This window comes from Lynx rufus, unplaced genomic scaffold (genome assembly GCF_022079265.1).
Source record: "Lynx rufus isolate CCGP_SWC_20201006 ecotype Redwood Valley unplaced genomic scaffold, mLynRuf1.p SCAF_1, whole genome shotgun sequence".
Lineage (NCBI taxonomy): Eukaryota > Metazoa > Chordata > Mammalia > Carnivora > Felidae > Lynx > Lynx rufus.
Genome location: NW_025814823.1, coordinates 230380222 through 230394481, shown reverse-complemented (window position 1 = coordinate 230394481; position 14260 = coordinate 230380222). Strand labels below are relative to the sequence as shown.

Genomic DNA, 14260 nt, shown 5'->3' with positions numbered 1-14260 from the left:
TGGACACTATAGTGATGAGTATGTTTGGTAAGGTAAAATCTCTCTACCAAAAATTTCCTTGTAACTCTCGTATATTTATCCTTCCCATGTAATTTTTACAATAGTTTATCCCAGTTTGTCAAAGAGACAATCAGCCATAAGATCCTTATTACCGTAGCCTAAAGTTTATACCTTTATTTGGGAGAAAGTGATATTATTATGGATCATAGCATACCTTGCCATTTATTCCTAATTACTTTATGTCTTCTGATAAAATGCTATACTTTTCATCAGACAGGTCTTGTCATTTTCTTGTTCAGTTTATTCCTCCTGTTTTATATTTTGTCACTAGTCCAATGTTACTGGCCCAAAGACTTCCAGATCATACCTGAGTAAGAAACCGTGGCATAGACCAACTTTAACAAAGCACTATCTTGAGTATGGGAACTGCCACGAACCTTCGTTCCTTTCTTCAATTACTCCTTAAAAAGAGTCAGCACGCTCATGAGTGTGCTTTTGGTAGCAAACTCATCGAGGAATACGGCCTGTGCCTCAATTTCCTGCTTACAGACCATTTTCAAAAACCAGATTATCCAATTACTCTATTCAACTTTGCTTTGTGTACCCACTTAGTCATACACTTCCTGACCCGAGGGCACATTTTGACTGAGAGCATCATCGATCCCTTCTGTCAATGGATCTTTCCTCAGCTACTCTATTGATAGCCTGGCCACTTCTGCTGCTTATTCAGCATCCCTGAATCATATAAACCAAACACAGGATGCTTTTTCAATTTCTTTAAAAAATTATGATTTATATTCTAGCACATGCTAAAAGAAGTGAGAAAAAAATCTTGGTTTTCCAGCTTTCTTTGATTATTTGCCACCCTTTATTTACAAGAAACATAACTTTTCTGAAACAGTTTTTTTGTTGTTGTTTTTTTAATCTAAGACTTCAGACTTTATTTACTTATTCATTTTAAGGCAAAGTAATGTCAGGGGAAGAAGCATTCAGATTTTAATTAGTTTTATAGGGGAAGTTCTAAAACACATTTCTTCCAGATCTATCTCAGAGATACTGGAAAGACCAACATGCCTTGACCCAACACAGAATTCATCTGCTGTCACACATACTAATTTTTTAGACTTGTGGATATATTTTGATTGTTGATTAGACTTTATCTTTTCTAAAGACCAATTATTTGGCCTCAGCATTTAGCAGTATTAAATAAAAGGTCCATCACCAAATCTTCCAAAACTTCACCCATATAGGGAATTTTGACTGTCAAGTGTTTTTGTTTGTTTGTTTGTTTGTTTGTTTTTTTACCCCCTGTGGAATATTTCTCAATGAAAAGTGCCTAAATCATGAATAAAAACATAAAACATATTAATCCACTCTCCAATGGCAATTATAACCCAATTTTAATATTTTTATACTAAAAACCAACATTTGGCCAGAAAATCGTAAGTTTCTTCCAATGTAGCTGAGTCATCATGGGTTCATCTGAAAGAACAAGTTCTAAAGTGCTCCCATAAGTAGGTCACAAAAGTGGAATGTTTCTACCTGTTCTTTGACCGAGGCGAGGATGGCGGAGGTGGTTTCCGTTTCTGAGCCATCCCCATTGGAGGTGGTCAGGCCAGGGCTCAGGGAGCTGGTCTTCTCTGAGGTTGACGAAGGCTGGTCTGGGACAGGCATAGCTCCTGCAATGCAGAGGGACATGTTTAATGCAATGTGAGATGTCACCATGGCAAACAGATACAACTGTCAGGAACCTTAAGCATTCCCCTTGGGAAAAATGAAAATTATGAACTACAGAGAAGGCACATGACATCATTATAGAATAGGAAACAATACAAGTAAACAGAATCGTTTCTCCTTTATCACCCCAACCAAATTCTAAGATACACTCACAATTTTCTGTTTTGTATTTGAAGTAAGTGGAAGAAGAAATAATAAGAAGCAAAAAAAAAAAAAAGAAGAAAGAAAAAAAAAGAGTAAAGAAATGAAGTACTGAGTCTTTTTTTTAAAAAAAAAGCCAGCTGATCTACTATTTTATTTCTGTTTTACATAATTTTATTACTTGTGTATTGGTGTATTTCCATCTCAAAGAAAATCTATTCAATATTCCCCTTTATAAGGAAATCACAAAAATAAATGATCAATAATTTAGAAATAATTAAGGGAATTCATGAATTAACATAAGAAGATTAGTACTGTGAATACTAAATACCTAGCCCACTCCACAAATATTTACCAAGTTCCCTCTCTGTGACCTACAGCAGATGAAAGCTTTTTAAAGCTGCCAAGGCTCATTTGCCACAGTTTATTTTTTCTGAGTTTATAAAAGAAAGAAGAAACTCAAATAACATCAGCTCAATTCATAAATGGACACCATTGTACAGGTTAAAAACAGCATCCCAAAAGTTATTTTTTCCCGTTATCTTTCCCTAACAAATAAATAAGACTAAAGTACTTATTATATATATAATCTAGCAGTGCTCATCAGCAGGGGAAATAATAATTAACCAATAACAATTTTTACCAGAGCACTACAAAATCACTATTCAAATAAAAGTCTGGGAGTAAATAAAGGTGGTTTTCTCGCCTCCAACTATCTTATCACATGCCCCTCCGGGAACCAGTGCTATGTGAATGTTAGAGTATTTCCTGTTCTACTGTATCTGAGCAGCCTGGGTTTTCCAGTCAACAACATCATTTTCATAGGAACCCTTGCACTGTGATATTACCTATATTTGCTAGCAGTTATCAACTAGGGCTATGCTATCTGAAACAGGTTCTATTATAGAATGTTCCTTAAAATGTATGAAAAAGGTGGTCATCTAATTTTTTCACTGGACTTTCCAAATTAGTTTTGATTTGTTGTCATTTTTTAAGTAAAAATTGTAATAATAATATCAATGACGATTAGAATAGCACTGAAAAGATAAATCGGTTACAAACAGAATTTATAGGAGGTTTCGGGAAAATAATATTTGCAAGCAAGATTCGAGCAAAGAGTAAAGATCAAGTTAAACATAGTTTGGCAAAACGTAACCATGGCTAAAAAGCAGAAGGTATTTTAGGTGATGGATACTAACAAGATGAAAGAAAGTGATTTAAATAATTATGGTGGTGGGGTTGAGAAGGTAATAATAAAGCACAGTTTTATATTCCACTTGCTTTCACACGTAGTATCCTGTTTGATCAAGCCTTATAATTATAAGGATTTAGGTAAACAGATCAACAAATGTTGTGCCCAGGTAACAGAGCCTGGAAGCCAAGCCCTTCTAATTAGGAAAAGTGTGAGAATGGGGGGAAGGGGGGGGAGGGCAGAAAGCAAGAAGAAAGGAAAATGGAAGTTCTTACATGCAAAGTCACCCCCCTCGCCGGCCTTGCATCTCCGCCTGTATCCATGTCACTGGCATCCAAAGGGGACTCTACCTCTTCCAAAGGGGACGCCCTCAAGATGGGAAAGGATGAGTCTTACATATTTTAAATTATTTTAACTTTCATGTTTTCCAAATTTTGTCAGGCCCATGTGAATCTAGGTTTTGGACCAGCATTATTATCAATATATTTTTTGACAAAGAAATTGTCTAAAGTTTCTAAGTTATTTATATAATTGGGCCTAGAACCCGGGTTTTCTCCCTCTTTATTCCTATTTTAGGGTCCTGTGATGCATTGGCCTATTTCCCATTACCTGTGGTGCTGCCTCATAAATGCTAGTCTACACACCAATTTCTCTAAAATGTTACTCTTAAAAGTAGGAGGGTAACCTGTCATAATAAAATATGGGATTTAATAGGCATTGAATCAAGGTAAATCTTCAGGCACCGGACAACTCTGACCCACACACCGTAAGGAATAATTCAGTCTGTTTACTTCCCCCGCTTTCTCCTCACAGCAACGACAGAAAAAAAGTGAATGCTTCAAGGCCTTCAAGGCCCACCATCCAGAGTCACGGCTAGCCATTGTGCCTGAATGGAAATGACGGGGAATCATTTCCATGGCTCGTGATTTTTCACACCCAGATCTAATTCGACCTTGGCCATCCCTGTGTATGAGTAAGACTGCCCGACCTCCACTCCTAATCCTTTTAGCTCACAGCACAAGAAGAGAGGCGGGGCCACATGAAGACTACCACAGCCAAGCTGTGGACTGCCTAATGGTAAGTGTAAAAAGCTTTAAGCCGTCTGACTTGGCAGTAAATCGCCAAGTGCTTTAGTTTTAATTAGAACTAATCCACCAAAATGAGGAGATATTCTGTGTTAAATCCAGGAAATCTGGAAAATGTAGAGAGACAATAAGAAAGGAAAAAAAAAAACCCAACACCAAGGAAGAGGCATCCTCAGTAATTCTGCCACCCGAGATAAGTATATTTACGTTGGCCTATTGGTTTAGGCTTCTCTGAAAGAGTGCTTTTTTCTGATTGAACACATTCTATGTAATGAGTGTTACATAATGGAGTCCTAATGTAATATTCTCGATGTGTTTTTAAACTTTGTTCACCATCATAGCATGAACTGTGTCTTATGTCAACAAAAATTATTCTACAGTTTTAAAATGTCACGAATACTTAGTATTCATAAGGCATCATAATTTACTATCTCTTATTTGTAACTTTTACCCTATTGTTATGACTGTGACATTTTCAATAGATAAAGTGGTGTTGATGGAATGAGGAACCAGTGCAGGTTTCAGACTTTGGAGAGCCAGAACGAGTTTCCCTGCCGCCAGGCTGGTTCAACATATCTGCCCATGAGAATGTCCCCTCCCCACAATGTGAACAAGACTGGCCTCTATTATCTTCTCCTGCTTTTACCAATTTGATATAGAAAAATGCATCCCTTTGATTTTTTTTCTCTTTGGCAACAAGTACAGTGCAGATTTTCCTACAGATTTCTTGATCCTACGTACAACACCTCTTATTCTCTTTATACAACGACTGTGTAGGAAGTCTTTCTATCGCTAGTCACATGCTAATCGGCAAATATCCAAACTACATTTTAGACGGAAGCATCTTCGACATGAGAAAAAAGGACAATAATGAGGGACAGGTACTGTCACATGTTAGTGGGTTTGTTCTCTAGCAGAACTTGGTACTAACAAGTTCTATGTCCAGAAAATACAAAACCACAAGTCATGCTGTGCTATACCTGCGCACGCATGAGTGTTACGGACTCAACTGTGCTGACTCATACCCCCATCCCTGGCCCCACCTCTGCCCCAAATCCATATGCTGAAGCCCTAATGCCCAAGGTGACTGTATTTGGACATGGGGCCTTCAGGGAGGTAATTTAGGTTGAATGCAGTTACGAGGGTGGGGCTTCTAAGGGTGGAACTGTTGCCCTTACAAAAAAGAGGAAAAGACCAGAGCTCCTTCCACCTTGTGAGGACACAGAGAGAAGCGAGCCGCCAAAAAGAGCATTCTCAGCAAAAACATAAGCCAACACTTTGATCTTGGACTTCTGGCCTCTAGAACTGGAAGAAAATATATTTCTGCTGCTGAAGCCCCTCTGTCTGTGGCATCTTATCATGGCAGCCTGGGGTTGGATGTTCTCAGCTTCTTTCTCTTACCTCCCCCGGGAGGCGAGTATTGGGACACTGGGGAACTGATGTTAGCAGGCCAGTAATGGCACGTATTATTGATACGTCCTCTCTGCGGACACCTACTTCCAAGATGAACTACAGGTGTCAGGAAAAGGCATGTGCTGCTTCAAATCAGCAACCTGGATAAACCAAAGCTTGTAAGAGGGCTGTGCCCCACTGGTGTGAAGTAAGCCTATGGAACAAAACACTAGCTTAAGAACCTCCATGGGACTTTCACAGATGATGCAGAAGAAATTCAGCAAAGTTGGCTGGGATGAGAAAAATACCAAAAGCAGGCAGCCCTCATATACAGAGCATCCTTCCCAATATGAACTCTTATGACCATAAGTAATAAGATTTCATGAGGTCCAAATAAATATTCTAAACTTTCATTTCCCAAACATGAGTTTGGGATATAAACGTACATGTTGTAATCTTATGTGCACTTTAGAAGGCCAAATTCTCCTGCTTTCAATTCAAGGGCCACATTCAACGCTATCTTTTATTGACCTCCATCACACAAAAAGAAAATAAAATTCTTATTTTACATTTTGTAAGTATTCAAACTCGTTCCTTCTTTAGTCACTGCTGCCCAGCAACCGATGACTTTACTGGAGGAGGTCATCAAGAACTTAAATAGTTCTTGAAAACCAGTTAACCCTTAAGCTGGATCCGGCCAACTACAGGCTCCATACTCCCTCCCCTGTCCTTGGAATGAATGCGTGTCTGCTCACCTTCCCCACTCCCAGAAGCTTCTCTAAGAATATAGCCTGGTGGTAGAAATGTGGTGTTAAGGTATGTGACTGAACCCAGTTAAGGCCTATAGAAACTTTTAAGATTCTGGCCAGTGGGCAGTACAGAAATCTACTTGTCCCATAGCCACCCAAGGTGAGCCTTGTAAATAAGTTCCCTTGTTTATTAAACCTGCCACCTACCAGTCTAGAGTGGTCTGCTGCCTTCTTCAGTCCCTCCCTGCCCTTGAGTATGGGCTCCAGTTTGCAAACCAACAGACTTTGACATCAGATATGGCCATCTTCAAAAAATTAACTGATGGATTCTGGTGTCACACGATCATCTAATTCAATGAGCCACTTAGTCTTCTCATGCCACTGTTACTTGATTCCTCCTCTCTGATTCAGCAATAAGCCCCTTTGGCCACGATGAGGTCATTGCTCCTCTTGAACTGGCTACCCTCTGTCTATAACCCTTGACCTCTCATCCTTTCAAGTGCCCTCTCATTCTGTCACTACCAGGCCCTCACACTGTGTTGTCATAGAGACCTGTTTCTTTCTTCTCCCAGGCTGCAGGTCCCACCTACTTCAAATTCCAGAATCTCCAAATCCCTTGCATACTGTGGGACTCAAAACTTATTTCATTAGCTAGATTTGCACTGTCCAATATGGTAGCCTCTACCAACATATAGCTATTTAAGTCTCAATAACATTAAGAAGCCAGTTTACTAGTTGCGGTGTTCACATTTCTAGTGCTCAATAGCCACATGTGGCCAGTGGCTACTGTAGTGGATAGTAAAAGTATAGATTTCCATCACTGCAGAAAGTTCTATTGATGGCCTTGATCTATACCCAACAGTCAATGCCTTGATGTAATCTTTTATCTGTAGCTTCAGTCCTTGGGAACAGGTGATGAAAAAGGATCAGCTTATAAACATATTTTGAAGGGAGAACTGTCAGGATTACTGACAGGTTGCATGCAATAGTGAGGCAAAGAGAGAAGAGTCTAGATGATTCCAGGGTTTGGTCTGAGTGACTGGCCATTAGCCAAAATGCTGACACTGTGGGTAAAACATATTTGAGAAAATGGAAGGTGGCCTGGCATATAAACTTACAACCCAAAATGCATCTATCAATGATTTTTCTTTGCTGTTAACATCTGGGTAGCTGAGACCAGCTCAAGCCAGAAACTACACTTTGATATGTATTGGGTAATGTAGAGATTGATGATTTCTAAACATTGCTTATCAAATCATTTTCTCCCCTTTTCCTTTTCTTCAGGCAGGTCCCTTTTTATCTTTTACTTTAGAATTGCTAGAAATTTCTAGAATTCTCCTCATCTTCCTTTGGCTTTAGTCAATGGCTTCAACTTAAGACTTTTAGACTTTAACTTCCTTGACCCTCACACCAAACTAACAAATGCATCCCATGCATATGCGGCCACACCTAAAGTTATTTCCTTCCCTCACAGGTCCCACCCTCTTCAAGACAGTGCCCCACCCTGTTCTTGATCCTATCTTCTAAAGTACAAAACAAAATAGACTGACTTGTAGCTTTGCCTATCCTTAGGCCTCATTTTCATAATTCTCCATTATGGTTGCAGCCCAGTGAGGAAGGAAACTGGCCATTACAATATGCCAAAAATTGTCTCTCTCTCTCTCTCTCTCTCTCACACACACACACACACACACACATATATATAAACTGCTTAAGAACTGCTTATATAAGAACTGCTTAAGTTCTTGATCACCTCTTAAAATAAAGTCATATATATGTATATACATACATACACAAATTTAAATATATATATATATGTAAACAAATACGCATTTATGTATCCAATTTGATGTTTTAAATATTTATTTATTTTTGAGAGAGAGAGACAGAGCAGGGGAGGGGCAGACAGAAAGGGAGAAAGAATCCCAAGCAGGCTCTGCACCATCAGCACGGAGTCTGACGCATGGCTCCCACCCACGAACCATGAGGTCATGACCCAAACCAAGTCAGATGCTTAACCGACTAAACCACTCAGTTGGACCCCACCCCCATGAGATATTTAAATTGAATATATATGCGATTTTTATAACCTTCCCACTCCACAGGTGACATGTAAGAGACCATGTAAAACTGAAGAATCAGCATAAGCATATTATTAACATTAGGTTGCAGAGAATGTGTCGATTCGTACAAACTAGTGACATGAAAAACAACACCGAACACCTCATTTGTGTAATCACTCTGATCACCAAGACCACAATTCTGTATTTGCAACTGATAGGTCACGGCCCAGAGAAATAGGCACAGCATTGTTCTCAGATGCACTCTGCATGCATAAAAGTATATCCATCCCTGTTTCTTCCTTTTAAAGAGAAGTTTTGAAATACAGCTGGTCCTGGAGCACCTGGGTGGCTCAGTCAGTTAAGCATCTGACTTCGGCTCAGGTCATGATCTCGCGGTCTGTGAGATGAAGCCCTGCGTCGGGCTCTGTGCTGACAGCTCAGAGCATGGAGCCCGCTTCGGATTCTACGTCTCCCTCTCTCTGCCTCTCCGCTGCTCATGCTCTCTCTCTCTCAAAAATAAACATTAAAGGGGCGGCTGGGTGGCGCAGTCGGTTAAGCGTCCGACTTCAGCCAGGTCACGATCTCACGGTCCGTGGGTTCGAGCCCCGCATCGGGCTCTGGGCTGATGGCCCAGAGCCTGGAGCCTGTTTCCGATTCTGTGTCTCCCTCTCTCTCTGCCCCTCCCCCGTTCATGCTCTGTCTCGCTCTGTCCCAAAAATAAAAATAAAAAACGTTTAAAATAAATAAATAAATAAATAAATAAATAAAATAAACATTAAAAAATTTTTTTAAAAAATCACAGCCTGTCCTAATAACATACACAATATAATAAATAGCTGTCAAAACTCAACATAATTAGAGCAGAAACTCAATCCTTCTTGGTCTATTTCAATTCCCTGTATCTGGCTCAGTATCTAATATATAGCAGCCAGTCAATAAATATTTGTTGAGGTAATGTATGAACTATTAGTGCAAAATCAATAATGGTTGCTTAGTAGAGCATGTAACATAAGTAAAATGGGCTTTGTATAAGGAACACTTCTCTGAATGGTGTTTGAAATGACACATTTTATTTTATTTTAAGTCTATTTATGTTTATTTTGAGAGAGACAGTGAGAGTGGGGAAAGGGCAGAGAGGGAAAGAATGAGGGAGAGAGAGAGGGAGAGAGAGAATCCCAAGCAGGCTCTGCATAGACAGTGCAGAGCCTGACATGGGGCTCAATCTCAGGAACCGTGAGATCATGACCTGAGTAGACACTTAACCAACTGAGCCACCGCGATGTCCCTGAAATGACACTTTCTAATTTTGACTCAAGAAAGCTGCTTTTTCTCAACCTTATTAGGACGAGTGCATGCCTTTCCTCAGTCAAATGCCAGAGAACATACACCCAGGGTTGCTGGCTTCTTAGGCAGAACCATCAATTAAGCGGGATCTGGAGCTTCCGGGACTGGATGCTACAACTCCCAACTTGCAAATGGAATCTGGCAATATTTATGGAAAGCACCAAGCAAGGAAGGAGTAGTGAGCCATAAACAGAATATGCAACTACCAGGCAAAACCAGGAGGTACGGAAATGTCCTATTCTATCTGATAGTTTGGGGTGAAGAATAAGAGGCTGCTCACGGAATCAGAGGCATGAGGTCCCTCGTCCCTACAGTGGAAGACAGGACGGCAGGGCAGAGAGACATGGGATCTGAGTGTTAGAGTCACATGTCGAACACAAGGGGATGCGTGTCCTACCTGTGTGTGCAGACAAGTGGGAACGGTAGGAAGTTGGACATAACAACAGAGAGAGTCAAAAGTCCACTTCGTTGAGGAGGATGGGACCAACCTAAACAGCGCCACAGACTTAGGGCCCACCTGCATAGTATTCTTGGTGACATAAATTGTGTCTGAAGTTCAAAAGAAGGCTTCTGTAGAGACTGGAGAGCAAGGAGGAATGGCAGGGCTCATGCTTGGGACAGTCATACAATCAGCCGAGTTCTACCAAAATGAGGTCAGTGAGGACAGGAGAGGGTCTTCCCTGGGTGTCTCACGGTCCTGTTTCCTAAAGCACGATCTCAGGCATTTTCACCTATGATATTATGACATTATAAATGACATTATGTCAGCAATTTATCTTTCTTTAAAAAGTTTTGGTGGGGCGCCTGGTTGGGTCAGTCGGTCAAGCGTGTGACTCTGGATTTCCGCTCAGGTCATGATCTCACAGTTCACGAGTTCGAGCCCCTCGTCGGGCTCTGCCCTGACAGCGCGGACCCTGCTTGGATTCTCTCTCCCCTGCTTGCTCTGCCCCTCCCCCATTCATGTGCGCGCGCGCACGCGCTCTCTCTCTCTCTCTCTCTCAAAATAAATAAATACAACATTTTAAGAAGTACTGAAAAGGCAGTGCTTCTGGAAAAGGGGCCTGCAGATGACAGGTGTGTACTTGCCCCTCCTGTCCCAGCCACGCTTATAATCTGGAGGGGAAACGAGGGCTTCAGCCACCTAGAGATAAGGTCGGATCCCGACAGGCAAGAAGATAAGAGTGGGATCTCACAGATTCCTCAACCATGATCGGGGTGCCCAAACCTGAGTGAAGGGACAAGCAGAGAGAAGACAGTGGCTTGACCGGTGGACATTGGAAAGGCAGAGGTTGCTGGCAGAGAGAAAAGGATCAGAATGGATCTATAAAGTGAGGTAAGAAGGGCAGGAAAGGCAGGAAGCACCGGGGCTGGCAATCAGGGAGCATTGAGGGCGAGACCAGAAACACTGAGACGGAGGAAACTGGGGGTAGCTGCCATGCTGTTGGGACTTAATAATGCTTTCATTTGCAAGTGACAGAAAATCCATCGCAAATGGCTTCAAGGAAAAAGGGAGCAACAGTCACATTAAGAAGCATCCCAATTTCAAAAACATTAAAAGATTTTTTCAATCCTGGAAGACATATGATCATTACAGCTCATCATGATAAATGCACTGCTTGAGGAAGTTTCGCGTTACGAAGGTGACAGGAAGGAGGAAGGGATTTGCATTGTCGAATTGTTTAGAAAGACTGCAGAGAAGAAGAAATGCACGCGTGGGACCATGAAAATAGAAACATTCAAATTAATGACCCTGCGTAACATACAGAAGTAGCCCACCCATGTATGTTTCTAATTCCACCTTTGTCTCCTTTTACAGCAGGAATGTATCTGATGAAACTAATGCTTGTGATAAAAACAAAATAAAGTTTCAGGGCTGATCTTCCCTGAAAAGTCAGTGACCCACTTCTGAAATCAATAACCATCCTAGCTCCCTCAGACACTACAAGGGATGTTTCACCAGCCAATTTCATGGGTTTGCTAAGCTAGAGGGACATTTCTCTTCACACCAGAGAAATAAAGTCTGAGATTCTATAATTACAGATCCATCACAGTAACTGTAAGCTGAGGAGGAATTGAAACAGGCACAATACCTGAAATTTTGGCTCTCCCTGAATAGGAGGAAAAGTTCTAAAACATTCTATAATAAAGAGGCTCAGCGGTAGACTGACTATTCTTCTGGCTGAAACTTCAAAGAAGCATGCTTAGCACAGCTCCCAATACAGTACTGCTCACACACAGCGACTGCCCAGAACACACTGTCACTGCCAAATGCCCCAGGCACTGGACTCACCACCATCGCCTACATTGTGTCTTTGCAAGATGCTGAACAATAGCCTCTAAGCCTGCAAGTGAAAACCAGTGTGCTTTCTCAAACACTCTCTCTAACGGCGTTTTGAACAAATGTGCAGTTTTCCATTTTGAGGTCTTCTACTTAATCACCGATTGACATGATGAAATCTGGTACCAAAAAAAAAAAAAAAAAAAAAATCATGCCACAAAGCCACTCCGCAAGTTTCACTACTGTGAACTACCAACTCTGATTGTCACGATCTATGAAACAGAAAGTCCCCAAATGCCAGCCACACACTGGCCTGCAACATGCTCTCACTTCATAGTACTTGAAAGTGTCCATTCAAATTACGGCAATTTGCCCTTCATATTGATTCCAAATACGTATCTGCCACTCGACAATTTCTCAAGATACCAAAGAACAACCACACGTTTGTTTTTTTCCAGAATTACTATTAATGGACAACCAAAGACAAAGTCTTGCACTGCAAGTAAGTATCTGTAGCATCCCAACTTAGAAAACATGTTTAACTCATCAAAGCAGGGAAACTGTCAATCAGTGTTTTCAATTTAATTCTAGAACAGAGTTTCAACTACTCCTTCACAACTTTAGTTACTACCACTGACTTAGAAATCTTTTCAACAAATCAACTAGCCTCAAAAGAAAAACAATTACATAAGACAAAATCAGAATAGTCATGATGCTTTTTGATAGTTACCAAATTATGTTGAATATTTACGCACATATAAGAAATTTTGTAATTTTAAAATGATATAATTACCTTACTATAACACACATTTCAAGGAAGAGGTAACACTTTGCATAGAGAGTAAATTAAATCATGTGTGTAGAGGTTTCATTTTACTTGTGAAGGTTACATAGCAAAGAATCTCTCTTATTTTTTGGAATATATATTCATTAAATACACACTGGGAGTTCAAATATCCTGGCATGTGATCAATAAATAATTTTAAATGGATGAATGATTGGATAGTACAAAAAGGTGACTATCAATCCATAACCCTACTTTTTTTTTTGTCAATTTGTTTTCTGTTTACTAGACTGTTCCTATGAGTAATCATTTTTACATTCCACACATAAGTGATATCATATTTTGTCTTTCTCTGTCGGACCTATTTCACTTAACATAATGCCCTCAAGGCCTATCCATGTTGTCACAAATGGCAGGATTTCCTTTCTCATGGCTGAATAATATTTTACACACACACACACACACACACTTTATCCATTCACCCAAGTGTCCGTATCTTGGCTCCTGTAAGTCATGCTGCAATGAACATGGGGCGCTATCTCTTAAAGATCCTATTTTCATTTCCTTTCAATATATACTCAGAAGTGGGACCACTGGGTCATATGGCAATTCTGTTTTTAATTTTTTAAAAAACTTCCTAATGTGTTCCATAGTGGCTGAACCAATTTACATTCCCACCGATAACGCATCAGGGTTCCCTTTCCTCCACATTTTTGCCAACACTCGCTGTCTCTTGTCTTTTGGATGGTGGCCATTCCAACAGGTGTGAAGTAATATCTCATTGTGGTTTTGATCTGCACTTCCCTGATGACCAGTGACACTGGCATCTTTTCCTGCACCTGTTGGCCATTTGTATCTTCTTTTGGAAAAACGTCTACTCAGTTCTTCCATCCATAAAATGACATTTAAACTATAGAATCTATCAGACAAAAAGCTGATTCCAACCAGGGAGAAACACAGGTCATCTTTCACTCTGTGAGTTGTCACATAAGTGTTATGTTGCCCTTATCACACCTAATCCATTTTACTATAATATAAAAATATAAAAAGATACAAAGTAGTAATATAAAATAATATAGAAATATAAAATAATATAAAATATAAAATGTAATTTCATTTTACAAATGGAGAACAACAAGGCTTGAAAAAAACAAAAAGCAAGTCCAGTCTCAGAAGGCAGAAGGCAACAGTGGTTAAGGATTTTCACCCAAATAGCTGACATTTGATACTCAAATGTAACATTTCTTTTACATTGGAAATCTGATTACAAACAACACTCATTGGTTTCGGGAAAGATTTTTGTTTTGATAATTTTAGATAAATCCTTAGGTTTGGACACTAAGACACTAATTACTATGGAGATCTTGAAGAGAGGGTGCCTTCTTTTGAAAGCATCATGATGCCCTCCTACTTTCTTCTTTCTCCTGTTTCTGAATACTTTCAACATCTCCCATGATCAGCAGGCACCACTCTTTAATACACAAGTTGTTCCCAA

The 14260-nt window shown here is 40.1% G+C and overlaps 1 protein-coding gene across 2 annotated transcripts in view; it reads right to left on the bottom strand.

Annotated features, from left to right (window-relative positions):
• CTNND2 (catenin delta 2) overlaps positions 1–1674 on the bottom strand; it is a 777587-nt gene extending 775913 nt beyond the window's left edge. For both annotated transcript variants that reach the window (XM_047074403.1, XM_047074404.1), the window contains exon 1: positions 1543–1674. In XM_047074403.1, the coding sequence (XP_046930359.1) occupies positions 1543–1674 (132 nt within the window). The remainder of the gene's footprint in view (positions 1–1542) is intronic.
• Positions 1675–14260: the final 12586 nt, after the last annotated feature.